General features: G+C 35.5%; 1 protein-coding gene across 3 annotated transcripts in view; it reads left to right on the top strand.

The window, feature by feature from the left end:
* Nucleotides 1-17,641, top strand: part of Exoc2 (exocyst complex component 2) — a 171,442-nt gene that overhangs the window by 60,736 nt on the left and 93,065 nt on the right. For all 3 annotated transcript variants that reach the window (XM_045136639.1, XM_004666142.2, XM_045136640.1), the window contains exons 8-11: nt 5,435-5,515; nt 13,336-13,481; nt 13,609-13,690; nt 14,436-14,538. In XM_045136639.1, the coding sequence (XP_044992574.1) occupies nt 5,435-5,515; nt 13,336-13,481; nt 13,609-13,690; nt 14,436-14,538 (412 nt within the window). The remainder of the gene's footprint in view (nt 1-5,434; nt 5,516-13,335; nt 13,482-13,608; nt 13,691-14,435; nt 14,539-17,641) is intronic.

The following is a 17,641-nucleotide window of genomic DNA, read 5'->3' on the forward strand; positions in this document are numbered from 1 at the left end:
CTCTCCAGACAACCTCATCTTAAAATTTCTTTTAGGGGCTGGAGAGATGGCTTAGCGGTTAAGCGCTTGCCTGTGAAGCCTAAGGACCCCGGTTCGAGGCTCGGTTCCCCAGGTCCCACGTTAGCCAGATGCACAAGGGGGCGCACGCGTCTGGAGTTGGTTTGCAGAGGCTGGAAGCCCTGGTGCGCCCATTCTCTCTCTCTCCCTCTATCTGTCTTTCTCTCTGTGTCTGTCGCTCTCAAATAAATAAATAAAAATTAAAAATTCTTTTAGCCCCTTATCATAAAGTCTGTTTTTCTCTAGTTATGACAGGTAGTTTTGCTGGGTATAGTATTCTGTTTTGGCAGGTGTTGTCTTTCAGAACTTAAACTAGATTACTCAAGCCCTATCTTTGAATACTTTGTGTTGAGAAATCACTTATTTGATTGCCCTGCCTTTATATGTGAGGTGCTTTTTTGGTATTAATTTCAATATATTTTCTTTGCTTTCTATTTTTAGGTAACTACAATATGGTAAAAGAAGGTTTTCTTTCTTTTTTTTTTTTTCCCATGATATTATGTGTTTGGTATTGTGAATGTCTTCATAGGTGGATGAGCATCTCCCTAATTTTGGGAGAGTTTTTGGTCTGAATTTATTAAAAAATGTTTTCTATGCTTTTAGAATGCAATTCTTCTCATGATTCTTGGATTTGATCTTTTTGTAATGCTCTATATATCCTGAATCCCCTTTTATGCTTTGTTATCAGCTTATATTTTTCCCTGGTATATTACTTGGATTCTTACACCTTTATAAAAATATTTTATAAAAATATTTTATTTATTTGCAAGCAGAGAGATACAGTGAGTGATAGAGTGTGTGTATGGGTATACCAGGGCCTTCAGCCCTTGCGAACAAATTCCAGATGCATGTGACATTTTATGCATCTGGCTTATGTGGGTCCTGGGGAATTGAACTCAAATTTTTAGGCTTTGTAGGCAAGTGCCTTACCTGCTGAGACCTCTCTCTAACCCTCCCTCCCCCTTTAATCTTATTTTATTTCTTTGAGAGAAACAAAGAGGGAGAAAGACAGAGAAAAAGAGAATGGGCACACCAGATCCTTGAAAGCATTTGCCTGTGCAGTCAAAGGACACAGGTTCTATTATGAAGGACCTATGTAAGCCAGATGCAGAGGATGACCCATGCATCTCTAGCCCCTTTAAAATAAATAAATAAATATATATTATTTATTTATTTATTTATTTATTTATTTATTTATTTATGGGAGAGAGAGAGAGAGAGAGAACAAATGAGTGTGTATGGGCACTCCAGGGCATTTTGCCACTGCAAATTCACACCCAGTGCTATTAAATTTTTGAATGTCTGAAAATTTTTGTTTTCATAAATGAACTATGATAGTGCAAGAGGATTGTTTTCTGAAGGTATTGATCCCCAGTGACTTTTAGTGTTATTGCGAAGTCTACCTAAATGCTTAAAGGTATATTTATTTATTCTTGAATAGTGAAGAAGGTAAAGTGAGAAAGAAAGGAGAAAAGGAAGAAGATATCATGCTCTGCATGATGGACTGGAGTATCTAATTTTCATTGGTTTTTGAAATACATGATAGATTTTGGAATCTGTTGAACAATATCTTCCATTTTCAAAACTAGCTTTTTTTTTTTTTAATGTTGTGAGTCATGACTTGTTCCTAACTAGCATTACATAAAGATACTACACTTTTCTTTCTGCCACACTGTGTGGTGCCTAACCCCTGTCATGTTCAGTAGTCTCACTTGGTGCCTGGCTTTTACTGCTGTGTTGCATGTAAGGTAATTGTCAAAGGAAAGGAATTTTTGGAGGTGAGAAAAATGGGGGAGCAGAACAGTACTTCTGAATATAGTTGAAAAGATTTTAAAATGTTTCTGGTGTGTACTATCCTTTGTTTGCTAGGAATAGAGAGATTCAGAGACATTTAGCACCTCAACTATAGCAGTGATAAAAGTTTGGTACAAAAAGAAATAAAAACTAAGTGTTTAAAAGGCTCTTCATAAATTTAAATTAATAACATACCCTAGTTAACCCTTTTTTAAAAAAATCTCCTGCTAATTAAGTATAACCTTAGAGGCTGGCATACTAACCAGATTAGGCAACAACCTGTCTATATTTTAAAGGTTTGTTCATAGAAACAGTCTCACATCTGGTTTGAATGTTCCAATATCACAGAGGCTAACAGCAACACATGTTTTGTTGTTTTCAAATGAAGCAAACAATAGTTCAGGGTTTGCCACCAAAACAAGTGAGCATGCAAATCTAGAGCATTTATGTAACCATATGTAATGCTGGATCCATGTGAATATTGCCCATGCACACATGTTATTCCTTACTGGCTCATTTAATAATGACATTTATATAAATGCATGTTCAAACATTCTCATTGCTGGGACAAAATACTTGACCAGAAGCAGCTTATAGTTTCAAGGAAGAATTTCACCATGGCAGGGTAAAATGTGGTTGGGGCAGATAACCAGACATCACAACCTCACATCAGTAAGGAGGAATAGCAAGCTGAGTGCAGCAAGATGGACTGGACTATAATACCCAGAAACCTACTCCCAATGATACATTTCCTCCAGCAAGATTCTATCTCCCAAAGACTCCACAACCTTCCTAAACAGTGCCATCAACTGGGGATTATTAAACAAATGAGACTATGGAGGATATTTTATGTTCAAACTACCACAGTCATTTAGACTTTTTTGATTAAAATTGCAATTTTCATATTTTATTTAATGCATATTCTACCCAAATTAAATAAAGTAATAAAATAATTCCAGTGACTCAGTAAGCAAGTTTTGTATAAGCTTGATGAGGTTTTTGACTAATTCTTTTATAAAAACCTTTTTGTTTACCATATGTAAACTTATGGTGTTCAGTTGCTTCCCGTATTTAAGATTTTATAGATTAAGAACAGTAACAAACCTGTGATCATTTACCAAGTTGCTTATTGAGTTATTCTATTTAAAAATGTTTTCAAAGAAAATAAAAGGTCACGTGAACCAGACATTGGTTATTTGGTTTAATTTTCCGGAAAATAGGATTGCCTTTATCAGATCCCAATGTCTCTTGGTCCTCGTGCTTGGCTGACAGCTTGACAGTGACTCTGCTGCTGTGGAGATGGGCTGGAGGAGTTTGCTTTGTCAGCAGTAATGGTTGTAAACCGAGCTGGGGGAACCAGGTCACCTCATCTTGACCTGCTGATCAGTGATGGGTTATGTCAGCATCAGAAAATATGACTGCATGGTTTTCTTTAATGTTAATTTTGACTTAGAAAATAACATTCACAGCCAGGCTATGTAAGACATAATGTCTTCATACATGTGATGCTCACACAGTTAACTACACATGTGCCAACTCACTATTTTGCAACCAGGACCATCATAACAGTATTTAAATACAGTATGTGTAGATTCACTCATAAACTATTGACATCTTTCCAGTTTACCTTTTTTAATACTTAGGTAAAGGGTCATTCTCTTCCATTTAACTTTGAGTTGAACTTAAATTTAAGCATCAATATGCGGAAACATTTTGCATTATTACTACCATACAGTTTAAATTGGAAACACTAAAGAAACTACTTTCTCTTCACTCTTGAATCTACCAAAACTGATTTCTTTTTCCAAATTATTTCTTTTCTTTTGTCTGTGTTTCTTTAGCACAGAAGCAGTCTGTTTATTTTAGTTTCACACAAAATTAAGGAAGTTTTACAGAAAACAAAGAAGCACTGTAAACAAAACTAGACTTAAAAATTAATTAAAAGGAACAGAAAAATGACATTCTCAGAAGTTCAGGATGTGTTCATAAGCATTTGAACATTGATTGACTCAATTTGTTTTACCAAGGGAAATACACTAAGTTATGCAAGTCATATAAAAGAAGTCAAAGAAGAATGCACATTTGCATAAACGTATTTGTTTGTTTTTTAAGCACAAATCTGCTATCTGTGACAAGTGGATTAAACAGAATCTGTAAGTTCCTTCTGAGAAAGTTTAACTCACTATTTGAAAGTTAAAGAGTAGCAAGTATTTAAGAGTGATGCTCATTTTACTGTTTTGGCTCAGAAAGCCTACTGAGTTAAACCACATACACTTGGGTTTTCACTTGAGTAAATTATTTGAAAAGTTCTAAATCCAGGGGGTTTCAGCTGTTCTTTGAGGGGGAGAGGAACCCTCATAGTTGCAAGTGCATAAAATTTCTAATGGGTGTAGTAAATGTATTCTCATTTGATAGAAATGAAAACAGAAGCTTATACCACATCAGTTGCTTGTCTGTGCTTTATGGGAAGTAGGGGATGAAGTGGTTTGGTTTTTTTGTTTTTGTTTTTGTTTTTGTTTTGGTTTTGCGAGGTAGGTCTCACTCTAGTCCAGGCTGACCTGGAACTCACTATGTAGTCTCAGGGTGGCCTCAAACTCACTGCGATTCTCTTACCTCTGCCTCCCAAGTGCTGGGATTAAAGGCATGCGCCACCACACCCAGCTGGGATGAAGTTTTAAGAACTTGGATCAGATTGCTTGAGTTCACATTCTGAGTTTGGCTTTGTGATCTTCTTCAACATGTTTTCATTTCATGGGACTATGTCTTTCCATTCTCAGAGCAGAAATGGGACTAGAGTGTACATCGCTGACTTCTTCCAATGACATGTATATTAGAGTATATAGTTCTTAGCATATAGTCACAGTTTATTAATGTTTGTTTTGCTGTTATCACAGTTTTTAATATGAAATTATATTTGCTGTTTTATTTTGAGGTTTTTAATTTTTCATCTAAATAAGCCTGGTTTGCAACTTTGAATCTTCTCTCTTCAGTGGTTAAAAGCTTTAAATATGTATTCCTAATTTCTGAATAATCCTTATCAGACTCAGAGAGACATAATTGATAATATAAACTCCCCTCATGTAATTTATACTTCCAGGTTAATGCATTGTTATATGTTGGTCAATATTTCTTTGGAATGCTAGGAAATAATTTATGAATAACATATCCCAATATTATATTTCAAAATCACATTCTTTGAGGTTGGTGGAATCCAAATAGTATTATTTCTCTTTTGTAAAAGGTGAAACTAAGGATTAAGAATGTTTTTCCTATAGCCACATGTCAAGGATACTAGAATAAGACCCATGACACCTAAAGTCTCATTGTCTTTTGTTCACTCAGTCTTAAAGCTCAGATGAGCATGTGTATATAGTATTTTAGGAAGGCTATGAATAATTTAGATGGTGTCTCTTGGGTTCCTTGTAGTGTATTGTATGTTTGGGTTCCCCTCTGAGCAGTGAAAATAATATGGCCATTTGTAAACATTGCTTAAAAATTCATTTTGATATATTTTCTCATCCATTAAAATGATTTATATTTTAACTTGATTTCTTTTTATTTTCTTTCTGTCATTCTTTTCTAGCTATCCATCAAAAACTAGAAGCAGATGGAACGGAAAAAGTAGAAGGATCCATGACACAGAAACTGGAGAACGTCCTTAACAGTAAGTTTTAGTCTACTATTCAGAACTATTTATGGAGAGCTGGTCATGGTGGGTTACACTTAAAATCTTGGCACTCAGGAAGCTGAGGTAGGAGGCAAGATCAGCCTGGGCTACAGAAAGAGTTCCAGGTTAGCCTGGACTAGAGTAAAACCCTGCCTCAAAAAACAAAACAACAAACAAATAAGTAAATATTTCTGGACTTTATAATAAGCTTTACTGCAGTTATTAGACCTGACTTTATAGGGAAAGGTACCAAGTTACATTTTCAATATTCACTTCTAAATAGCAATGATTTTAAGACACTTAAAGGAGAAATATTGAAATGAAGATTGTGTTCCTGTTTGCATTTTACTTATGAGAAACAGGAATTTGAACAAGTTCTTATACTTCTCAAGAAATAAAATTTGCTACTCTAAAACAGACCAGCATATGAAAATACATCATCAAAGATAGATTAATATCAAGACAGCAGCCAGAGTTATCACTTAATGAACACCTGGAAGGCTGTCTTTAGGGACCCAGGGACCCACCAATGCTCTATGCAGATAGCCTCGAGTCCCAACTAACAGGTGCTTAGGTATCATCGGTTTGTTTATAGCTTGCATGTTTTTGTCCCAAAAGGATATACCATGAGGCATTTTGTAAAAGTTACAGGCCCAGGAGACATGGAAAGTTTGGGGTTTCTTCCACCTCCCCTTTTATTCTTTTTCTGACATTTTGTGTCTCAGCTACTAACCCTAATTACTTAGAAGAAATTCTTAGAATGAATTTGTTTTTATTGTAACATTAATGTCTTAAAAGTAAGTTGTTCTACTTTATACATGTAGTTAATATTTGATGTGAAGCGTAAGGCTCACAGAAATGTCTTTACTTTAAAATACAGCATATGACTTTTTTATGAAAAAGAGTCAAGAAAAAAATTAAGATTCTCACTTTAGATCATCAAAGATTTTATGAATGTAGGACTGTGATATGAAACAGTTTTTTATTTCTAGCTTAATTTAATCCCATGGATAGAACTTTGTGGACATATATATAACTGACTATTCATAGATATGGGGAATGCAGCAAGAAAGTATTTTGTACAAAGAACAGTTAATTGGGTATAGATTGTTTTTGGTGTTAGAATTGGATTTCATTGTAAATATGTGAACTTAACAATACTTAAAAATCTTTTTCTTGTTTATTACTCCTGTTATTATTATTATTTGCCTTTGGATTTTGCTGTGTTTTTGTGTCTTAAGTACTGAGTCACCAACTTTGCTAAAGTGAATATACTCTACATTCTACTCAAAGAGATATTTATATCTATATATCTATATCTACTCAGAGATATTATTTATGAAGACATTTCTATATTAGTATAGTCAGACATTTAAATTTCTCTTCTAAGACATGCCTCCTATGACCCAACTTCCATTAGGCCTCATCTGTTAAAGGTTTTTATCACCTCCTAATATTGCCACTACTTGGGGCGGGGGGGGGGGGTAGTCTTTAATGCCTTTGGGGGAGAATTTAGATCTAAACTGTAACATTAACTTTAGATTGAAGTAGCCACTGGTGGCAAGTGGTTCCTGAGTTAGACAGTGCATGTGGTGGCAGCATGGTGTGTTTCTAGTAGTAGTTATGCTAATAATTACTAGAAATCACTTGTACTTTAAACTGACTGTGTGTGGGTTTGATCTGCACAAATTTCAGGAACCATAGTTCAGTTGAATAATATCCATCTTCCAGTAGCATGTTTCATATTTCAGTTACCACAGAATGTTTGTCATACCTACATAAAGAAAAAAACTTTTCTGTGAGCTCTTGACCCACGTATTATTGCATAAATAGGTGTGCAAAATGATTAGTGGCTAGCCACATGGGTTTCTTTATGGTCTCTAAGTGGTAGATCATTGTTTCTCTGTTGCTAGTTTACAGACATCAAAGGGTGGAATGTACAGCCCCCTTTTTTTCTCAGTGATCAACAAAACTGGGGCATCTGAAGAGGTTTGGCCAATAAAGAGAAAAATACATCAAAAAACAAAAAGGGATAATTAGAAATGAAATTCAAACCTAGCATAAATGAGCTAGAAAATTGTGGATGAGATGGGAACTTGCTACTATCAGGATTGGACAGGAAGGCCTGGAGGGAGTCAACATAAATGAGAGAAGTACTGTAAAGAGGAGACTTTGTCTTAGAAGAATTGATAAGAAAAGTGCCTTCAGAAGGGAATGCACCAATGCACAATTTGTTCATATAGTAAAGTTGATGTCCAATAAAGTGCAGAGCAGGTCCAGCTTCAGTGTTGCTAGCATTTTAAACTGTAGCATGCTTGATAAACATTAGCCTTACTACTTTATAATTTTACTGTTCATTTATAAAAAGTTGTATGTGTTTTTAATGTTTTAACAAAAATGAAATCAGGAATAATTGTACAGATGCTTCTTTTTTTCTAATTTTTTTTGTTACTTTTATTTATTTATTTGAGAGCAACAGACACAGAGAAAAAGAGAGAGAGAGGGAGGGAGGGAGGGAGAGAGAGAGAGAGAGAATGAATGAGAATGGGCACACCAGGGTCTCCAGCCACTGCAAATGAACTCCAGACATGTGCACCCCCTTGTATATCTGGCTAACGTGGGTCCTGGGTAATTGAGCCTCAAACCAGGGTCCTTAGGCTTCACAGGCAAGTGCTTAACCGCTAAGCTATCTCTCCAGCCCTTACAGATGCTTCTTGACTGATGATGATGTCATCTTCTGATGATTCATCATAAGTTACTCATGTGTTTATTCCATGGAACCAACAGCATTCTAGCTCAGCCACCAGTGTGTTGGCTGTCATGATAGCACGAGAGGGTGCAGCTGACTAGGAGCCAGTTTCTTACTGTAGCCAGGCATCTTGAGAGAGGGTTGGATTGTATATTGCTAGCCTAAGAAATATCCCAATTCAGAATCTAAAGTATGATTTATACAGAATTCTTACCACTTTTACATCATGGGGAAGTAGAAAAACCATAAAGGGAATTACTATGAATTGGGGACTGTCTATAAGTTTCCTGTTATTAAAATTTCTTGACAGGGTTTTGGTTTATACGGCCATTGACATGCCCCTTCCCACTGCTGCCTTCTGAATAATAAGGCCTTCATGTTGTACTGTGCATCTCTCTCTGGGTAGAAGGAATACTTGTCATTGACTCAAAGCCTGATTTTTAGTCCTTGCTGTATAAACATTTAATGAATACATCTTTGTATATATCATAGGGATTCAAAACTACAATTTGTACTTTATTTTTAAAAGTTCAGAACTTCTTAGATGCTACAGACACATTAACAGGTGATTGAATTATGTTGTGCTAGTACTTTACAGCAATGTACTCTCTGCTGGTGACCATCCTGGTATATATAGAGAGCCCACACATGGAACACCTACCTGAAAAGTAAGGAGTCTGGGGGATATATCTCAGTGGTAAACACTTGCCTTACATGCACCCCATGATCCTCTGGGTTCCATTTCCAGCACTGGCCCAAAAAAACTAAAGTAGAGCAAAGGGAATATGAAGTTGGTCATATGTGCCTTAATAATCAGGCAAGTAGTGATTGACAGGTAGTCAGTGAAAGACAAGAATTCTTAGATCTCCTGGCAGGTCCAGCAGCATGAGGGAAGGGCAATGGCTCTAGAAAGGAAATGGTGGGCAGTCCAGGAAGCAGGCCAGCAAGTCAGAGATGTGAGGGAGACATAGGACAGCTTACAACTAAGTTACTGTTCCTTAGTGTGGAAGTAGTCCTTGTCCTTAAAATGGTGAGCCCTCTCAAGAGTTCAGTGAGCAAGCAGTATGATGGGAGAATTAAGGAGAATAGCTTCTCTGGAGACAGGGAGATCAGAATGTGCACCAGTACTGTGGGGTGAGCTGTTGAGGATTCCTGGCCTAAACAGGTGGTGAAAGAGACATTGGCAGGGCATAAACAAGGGTGGCAGTGTTTGCTCATTGGGTAGGTATGCAAAATAAGAAAAGGGAAAGGTCAACAAGATGTTCAAATTACTGGCCTCAAATAAAAAATGGAAGATCCATTTTGGGGCATGAATAAAGATAAAAAAGGAAGAAGAGATAGAAGAGAGATTAGGTTATAGAGAGAAGGCATTCCATTCAATTTGTAACCTGTTGAGTCTTGGGTTTCTGAGGGTTGAATCACTGAGCATCTTCGTGGCTTCCACTACTTCCTTGCTGTGCTATATTGGGCAAATGGAGTGACTGTGGGTCAGTTGTTTCTGCTGTAAAATAGGGGTGAGACAGTGCCTATCTTGGAGGGGTGCAAGTACATGTAAATAAAGTACATGGTGAAGTCCTTAGAGAACACACAGCACAGAGCAACTATCCTATGTGTTAATCACCAAAGTGTCATCATTATATGTCTAGTGAACATATTTTTAAAAATTAGTCTTAAGTTCATAGGTACATCTTGAGATGAAGATTTAGGAACCACCTATATAGACATAGTAATTGAGATAACAATATTGAGCAATTTAACGCAAGTACTATGTATAAAATTAAAATAAGATGAGGGCTTAGAATACTGATAACAGTAAGAATCAAGAAAGTCTGAGAGGGCTGGAGAGATGGCTTAGCGGTTAAGCGCTTGCCTGTGAAGCCTAAGGACCGTGGTTCAAGGCTCAATTCCCCAGGACCCATGTTAGCCAGATGCACAAGGGGGCGCATGCATCTGGAGTTCATCTGCAGTGGCTAGAGGCCCTGGTGCTCCCATTCTCTCTCTCTCTCTCTCTCTATCTGCCTCTTTCTTTCTCTGTCTGTCAATCTCAAATAAATAAATAAAAATAATAAAAAAAATTTAAAATACCACTTAAAAGTAAATTAAAATCTTTTTTTTTTAAAAAAAGAAAGTCTGAGAAAGAAAGTCACTTAATGAAGTGTTTGGTTGTTAAATATTAATAAGTGGAATTCAAAAGAGAAAACCAGCCCTAATTTTTACCTCTTCTCTACTTGATTTGAAAAAAAAATAATTGGCTCAAGTTTTATCCCTGTGATTCCACCTGTGTTGGGCATAGTTTTGTGAACAAGCATGATACTGTCTAGGACACTCTTACATGCACTGGAATTATGCTACAGAGAGCTGCTAGCTAGTCCCTCTAGGATCTGTTGAAACAGAGGTATTCATTGCAGGCTTCTTTGGGACCTTGATTTTGCTGAGTGTGCATATGCATTTTTGAATTACCTTAATTCTCCAGGTTCCTTCCTGTTTGCTTTTCCACTTTCATAGAGCCTGTCTTTCTCTGGGACAAACTGTGTGGTGGTCAGAGACACATGTGCTGCCTTAACATAGCTTCTGCATTCCCACAAAACAGAACACAGGAAAAAATCCACTTCAGTGATCTACCATGTCAAGTACCAAGAAAGGGACCAGTAAGGTCACTTTGAAATAGGAGACTGTATATTCTGTACTTAAAAAACATGCTTGAAATTATGACACCATTTAGAATGCAGGACTCAGTTTACTAGATGACTGAAATATCTGTTGTAGATGAAAGTTACTCATGTATGGAGAGATGGGAGGACAGGTATGAGTGATAGGATGGTATTCGGTGTAAAAGTGACTTCTCTGGCTGTACTGGGGCACATTTTACTACTGTATGGGTCCAGTCACCATGGTGTCCACTAGTATGGTTATAACAGCATTGTTGTTAGTTAGATCCTGGGGTTTATGTATAATAATACAGATAGTAATATAAATGTTCAAATTAAGTGGTGTGGGGCCTTTCCTAGGTAAGAGAGAAGAATCATGTTATATGCCTAAGATCAGGGTTTATTCTACACTCAGCATCTCAAGCAAAACACGCACTTTTCATGGCCATTTGGTCCAGGTACATTTGTTTGGTGTTCACACCCTGGATATTTACCTGCTACCTTAAAATTAGGTGTTCTTGATATGAGGGTATAGAAAGTATACATAATGTAACACACATGGAAGATTTTTGCTGGGTCACTTTGTAGATGATGCTTCTATTCAGCATCAGCCCCACGTGTCAAGAGTAACCCAGTCTTCTGCAGTGTGGCTTTGTTTCCTTTCTAGTAACTCTGGGCAAGAAGGTAGTCAGTGTGTTTTGTGAGCTGCTGCTGATTTACATCTGCTGTACAACTCTTAGTTTCGCTGTTCTGGTGTATTTTCTTTGATGTGTCTCTGGTTATCAAAATTATGAAGTGTAATTTTATTGTGAATGCAATAAAATTCATAGCAGAACAATAATTTATTGACAAGTTGTCCATATAATTTTTAGTATTACATAAATTCAAATTCTATATATACAAACATATATTACTTCTATATAAATTACATTATAATTTTATAGTTTTATCACTTCTGCCTATAAATTTTTCTCTATAAAATGCTTATATTTTATTTAACAATAAATAAGTTTTTCCCAGTACTTATTTTCATATTTGTAAAGGAGTTAAAATTATGACTTGGTAATTTTTTTGTTACCTTAAAAATGACAAAAATCTAATAGTCAACTCATATGATTTACTTTAAATTCTTTCATTGCACAAATAAAGGTTCAGACCCTACATTATATGTAAACTTTTAAGGATTCAGTTCCATTTGCATAAATATATTCTGTTGTAAAGCCTCAATTCCCCAAGTATATATTTTCAAAATGATAAGCAAATGCTTTAAAATATTTTTGAAAGTTTTAAAATCCTAATGAGATATCAATGTTTTCTTATTCAGTTCCATTATTACATGGTTTGGAGGCAAGAAAGAAATAGGAAATATATTTTTCCTCATCTTATAGTAGAAATTAAAAATCCTACATTAAATTACGTTTGGTGAAAATAGCTATCTTGGCCAAACAAGGTTTTTATATCAGGTCTTTAAAATTTCAACAGAATTTAAACATTATTTAGATAAAACAATCATGTTTCAAAGACTACTTTTAACACGATCAGGCCACCCACAGTGTGGATATGGTGTGCAAGCCACCCAGTGAGATGAGGTGATTTTTTTCATCTTTGCTTAAAGTATAGTCACTAGACCAGATAATGTAGAAACTTTACAGGGAGCAATCAAATAGCTGAAAGCGGTTCATCCTTCTCCCATTTCCTTTTAACTAATTAAAAAAAATTCACAAGATGCAAAATTTAAACCTTTTTTTACATAGCAAATTTTGTCTTATATAAAGCAGCTTTTTCATTAAAGTGATGCATATAATTTGAACTATTAGGGGGAAAAGCTTTATGTAATGTCCTGTTAATAGTTAATTTTGTAAAAATTACCCGATTGAATTATTAATGATGCTATATTACAGTTTATCATTTTAAGTTGTTTCTATAATTTTCTGTGTCTACAACATAAGGAAATAATTTTATCAAGAAGTAGGATGATTAGCTTTCATTTCTTTTAGACTATTTTTCTTCTTTTGTTTCTGCTCCATAGATAGTCAGTGGAACTTGACTGGTATATATTTATATGTATGTGTGCGTGTGAAGGAGAGAGTGAGAGAGATAACCTTAATACCAGACATAATGAAATAACCTAAGGCACAATTGCTATAAAATTGAGAGGAATAACAAAAATAAGTGGAATTCATGCTGGAGAATTTATTTGGGCTTGGTAAGTGTAGATGTTTTTAACTGGATACCATTCTCAACATATGAAAATACTTAAAGGAAAATGAAAAGCTTATTTTAGTCAACTATAATCTACAGTTTTGCAGAGTTTTAATGTAAAGCTGCTTTAGCAACCTAGCATTTATTTCTAGTGCTTAGTTCATTGTTTTAAAAATTAACATTCGTTTTTATCTGTTTCTTTTTCTCTTTCAAAATAGGAGCAAGTAATACTGCTGACACATTATTTCAAGAAGTATTAGGTCGAAAGGACAAAGCAGATTCCACTAGAAATGCACTCAATGTACTTCAACGGTTTAAATTTCTCTTCAACCTTCCTCTAAATATTGAAAGAAATATTCAAAAGGTAGAATACATATTTATGTACATTCAGTTATAAGTATTATAAATTTTAAAGATTTGTATTAACCAAATGTATTTATTATGCTTTCCTGAGAATTACCCAAGCATTTTTTTTATTTTTTATTTTAAAGGGTGATTATGATGTGGTGATTAATGATTATGAAAAGGCCAAGTCACTCTTTGGGAAAACAGAGGTACAAGTTTTCAAGAAATGTAAGTCTTGTTTATGACTCTAGATCTTGTACTTTCCTTTTACAGGAAAAATTTGGAATATGTTTTGCAAAGAATATTTGCAAGTATTTTAGATTTTGTTTATATGAGACTTTATTTCAAATGTAAAATAATTACCTCAAAATAACAGGATGGGTTTTCTTACTGTGATGTACTGGGAATGAGCAGCCATGATAATGGCTAGTCTCAAAGATTGTTCGCTACTTGGTAAACACAATGCTATTAAAAAATATTTCATACTAAAAAGAAACAATTGATAGGCCTTGGTTTCTATAGCCATGAAGCCTGCATTGTAGTTTATCCTCTTCAGAATGACCAGTATATTTATGAATTCTCATCTTTAGTTTAAAGCAAACTTTTTGAAATTATTCTCAATAGCAGAGGTACAGAAAAAAAGGAAAGCTAAAATGCTATATGACTAAAACCTCAACTAGGAGAAATATCCAGGGCTTATTAAATTAAAAAAGTAGAACCCATAATGACTCAAAAAAACATAATTTAATTCTTTACTGTGGTAAAGTTTACATGCAGTGAAATGCATAGACCTTACATGATACAGGTCAGTGAATTCTGATGAATGCATACCCCCTTATATATACATGAGATGACATCCCTCCACAAAGGTCCGTTGTGTCTCTTTTCAGTCAAAAAGCAACTTCTGTTCTGCTTTCTGAACTTTGATTTCAAATTCAGCTCTGTAAATCTTGCATCTTTCTTTCCAAAATAGATTATGCTGAAGTAGAAACACGAATTGAAGCTTTAAGAGAATTACTTTTGAATAAATTACTTGAGACTCCATCAACCTTACATGACCAAAAACGTTATATAAGGTAAAACTTCTGCAAGAATTTTGACAAACTGCAAATATGTATGGGATGTATTACATAACCCTCGAGCCCTTGGGAGGAGCCAGGAGCCTGATGAAATAATGAAAGGGAAAACAGCAGACATTTAGGGGCTTCTGAGATACATTATCAAAGGTCTGTTGACTATAAACAAATTGGGAACAGTTATGAAGTAGTTCTTTCTTTTTAAAAAATATTTATTTATATTTATTTATTTATTTGACAGAGAGGGAGAGAGAAAGAGAAAGAATGGGCATGCCAGGGCTTCCAGCCACTGCAAACAACTCCAGATGCTTACGCCCCCTTGTGCATCTGGCTAACGTGGGTCCTGGGTAATCGAACCAGCGTCTTTTGGCTTTACAGGCAAATGCCTTAACCACTAAGCCATCCCTCCAGCCCAAGTAGTCCCTTCTTAAAGACCAGAAAACCTTGCTAGATTGCTTGAAGGAAAACCAGCCTCATTGTTCATTCTCCTTCTTCTAGGTGTTTCAGATGCTAGCCCCATGGTCTATGAAGTAGGAGCCCCTTAGCAGCTAAAAGCAAAGTACTTCTAAGTAGGAAAATACCATGGCTCAACAGTGGAGAAAGTTCTGGAAGTTTTTTTTTTTTTCTGTGATTATCTATCTGATTTATAAGCTTATGGTGATCAGTAAGATCACTAAGTAGGGATGCTTTAAAAAATAGCAGTAATATTAAAAAGGTGGATCTCAGATTGTTAATAGCTGCTGAGAAGGAAGGAGCAACTCAATGGGAAGTACTTCATCACAGGAATTCTCCACTTCAGTTTCTTCATCTACAGACTGAACATGATTCATGTCTCAAGGTAGTTACAAAAATAATACATTGGAGGGTTTAACCCAGCACCTGGCACATAAACACTCTCTCTTTTGCATCCCCCCCCCAGTGTAGTTTACATTAGTCTTTGGAGATGAAGCATAAATCATAAAGTTTTTGTATTTGAGATCTAAAAATTAAACTGTATTTTCAGCTGGGTTATCTTAAATGTGATTTTTGTTTTCAGAATAAGTTATTCACAAATTTGTGACTTTTAAAATTTGTCATTTATTCATTATTGGTTAACATAAAATGACAATAGAGTACATATATTTGTACATTTTATTGTGGTCATCATATGGCCAGTCAAAATTATAGGCCTGCAAAGGTCTATCCTGCAAGCTGCTATATATGTAGTTGAAAAAAGCCAGGCCTCACACTAGATTTTGTTCTAGTAATGGAGACAGTGGGAGCAGAAGTGGAGCAGAGATATCAGCAGTAGAAGCAGTAATGTTGATCTGTGCCACTCTTTATCCCTGGCCATGTATGCACACTGGATTGGATATTTACTGTGTTTCTTCTTCAGGAAAAGGGCACTTACATTGGGCTTATTAGATAGGCTAAGGAACCACCAGAGCTTGTCTAGAACACACAGCCTAGATACCTGCTTTGTGTAGTTTCAAGCCTCAACCTTACTTTTCTCTATGCTGCCTTTATAAAGAAAAAATATATATGGGGGAATTCTGGCCTATAGAATTGCAAAACTTTAAAGTGGAAGGAAACTCTCTTAAGAGTGGTACAACTTCCTTATTTTCTACACATAAAAAAGCTCCATTGTTTTCACTTTAGAGAGTCAGTTCCGTGCTCCTATTATATTGTTTGCTTACAATAGTATGTTTACTGGGTGCATAGTCAAGAAGATGCTGAGCAATTCAGTTACCTTTAAAAACTGAATTTGTAGTCATTAATGAGTATATAAGTCAGATTAGAACCAGGTGAAGCCTTTTGAACTTTAAAATCTGTGGTGATAAGGTCTTCACCAAGCACCAATAGAGACAGAGATAACTGTCTTTAACCTTCTCATGGTTGTGTCATGTACAGTGGGAGTGAAAATTATACCACTGATGGGCTGCCTGACTCTCACTTTCTGTTCCTTCTGTCTTCACCTGGTAGGTACCATTATAGATTAGCAAGAAGCAGTACTTCCCTATGTTTTCCCCAGAGTAATGTGGGCCTGCTGTTAGAACTGCTGACAATCACCCCAGGATGGCTGAAAAATGGCTTAAATTCTAAAACACTAAAACCGTGTCCATCATAATCAACATTCTTTACCTTATTTTTCCCTCCAAACATCCTTTTTAAGTAGTCCTCTTTAATTTTTCATTTAAAAAGAAATGGCAATAATGTGTATCCTTCTAAACAAAGACTTTGGAAATGAAACTGCTTATTTTTAAGCTTCACACTAAGAAGAAAAACTTACTGGAAGATCTTATAACAAATTTTACTTTAGAACTGAGATAGCCTCTGGAATTTTTAGGAGAATAACTTTGTCTTTCTTTATAAAATGTTGCTAAACTTCTTTAATTTTGTATTTATTACTAAGATGATTAGAGGAAGAATATTTTTAAATATTTCAGGGACATAGTCCCCATACTAAAGAGACTTATAATTAGTTACAAATCAAGCTTTCTGATTTCTTTTGCTGCATTGCTGAGAAAGATCCTAGTGGTATATGCCTGTACTCCAAACCAGTAATGTGAAACTGAAAAGTAAGCTGCTTCTCAAAAAGAACATTGCTGCGTTTTGCTGAAAACACCAAATTTCATGGTTGAGTGAAGGTGTCAGGGGTTTTGCAGAAGTATTCAGAGGCAAAACAAATCCATATAGGGAGATTATCGAAACATATTACCTCTATCAAAAAAGACTAGACTAGACTAGAAGCTTATGTTCTTTGGAAAGGAAAGATATATACAAGGTACTATTTGCTATATTTATATTATAGATAATAAAAAAAAAAGAAGAGCTCTGAATGGGAAGCTTTGGAATGAATTACTCATGCCACACTAAATGTAATTTGCTGGCCCATGGTTTTCTTAAGATCCTATTTTCAGAAATGAGTAGGACTTAAGTGCCTTTAATATGGATAAAGTCCTTTCTTTTAATTGACTTCTTTTTTTAACTTTTTTTGTTATTTTTTTTATTTATTTGAGAGTGGCAGAGAAAGAGGCAGAGAGAGAGAGAGAAAGAAAGAGAGAGAGCGCGCGCGCGCGCGCGCGCCAGGGCTTCCAGCCACTGCAAACAAAACTCCAGGCGT

The sequence above is a fragment of the Jaculus jaculus genome, chromosome 17 (assembly GCF_020740685.1).
Source record: "Jaculus jaculus isolate mJacJac1 chromosome 17, mJacJac1.mat.Y.cur, whole genome shotgun sequence".
Taxonomy (NCBI): domain Eukaryota; kingdom Metazoa; phylum Chordata; class Mammalia; order Rodentia; family Dipodidae; genus Jaculus; species Jaculus jaculus.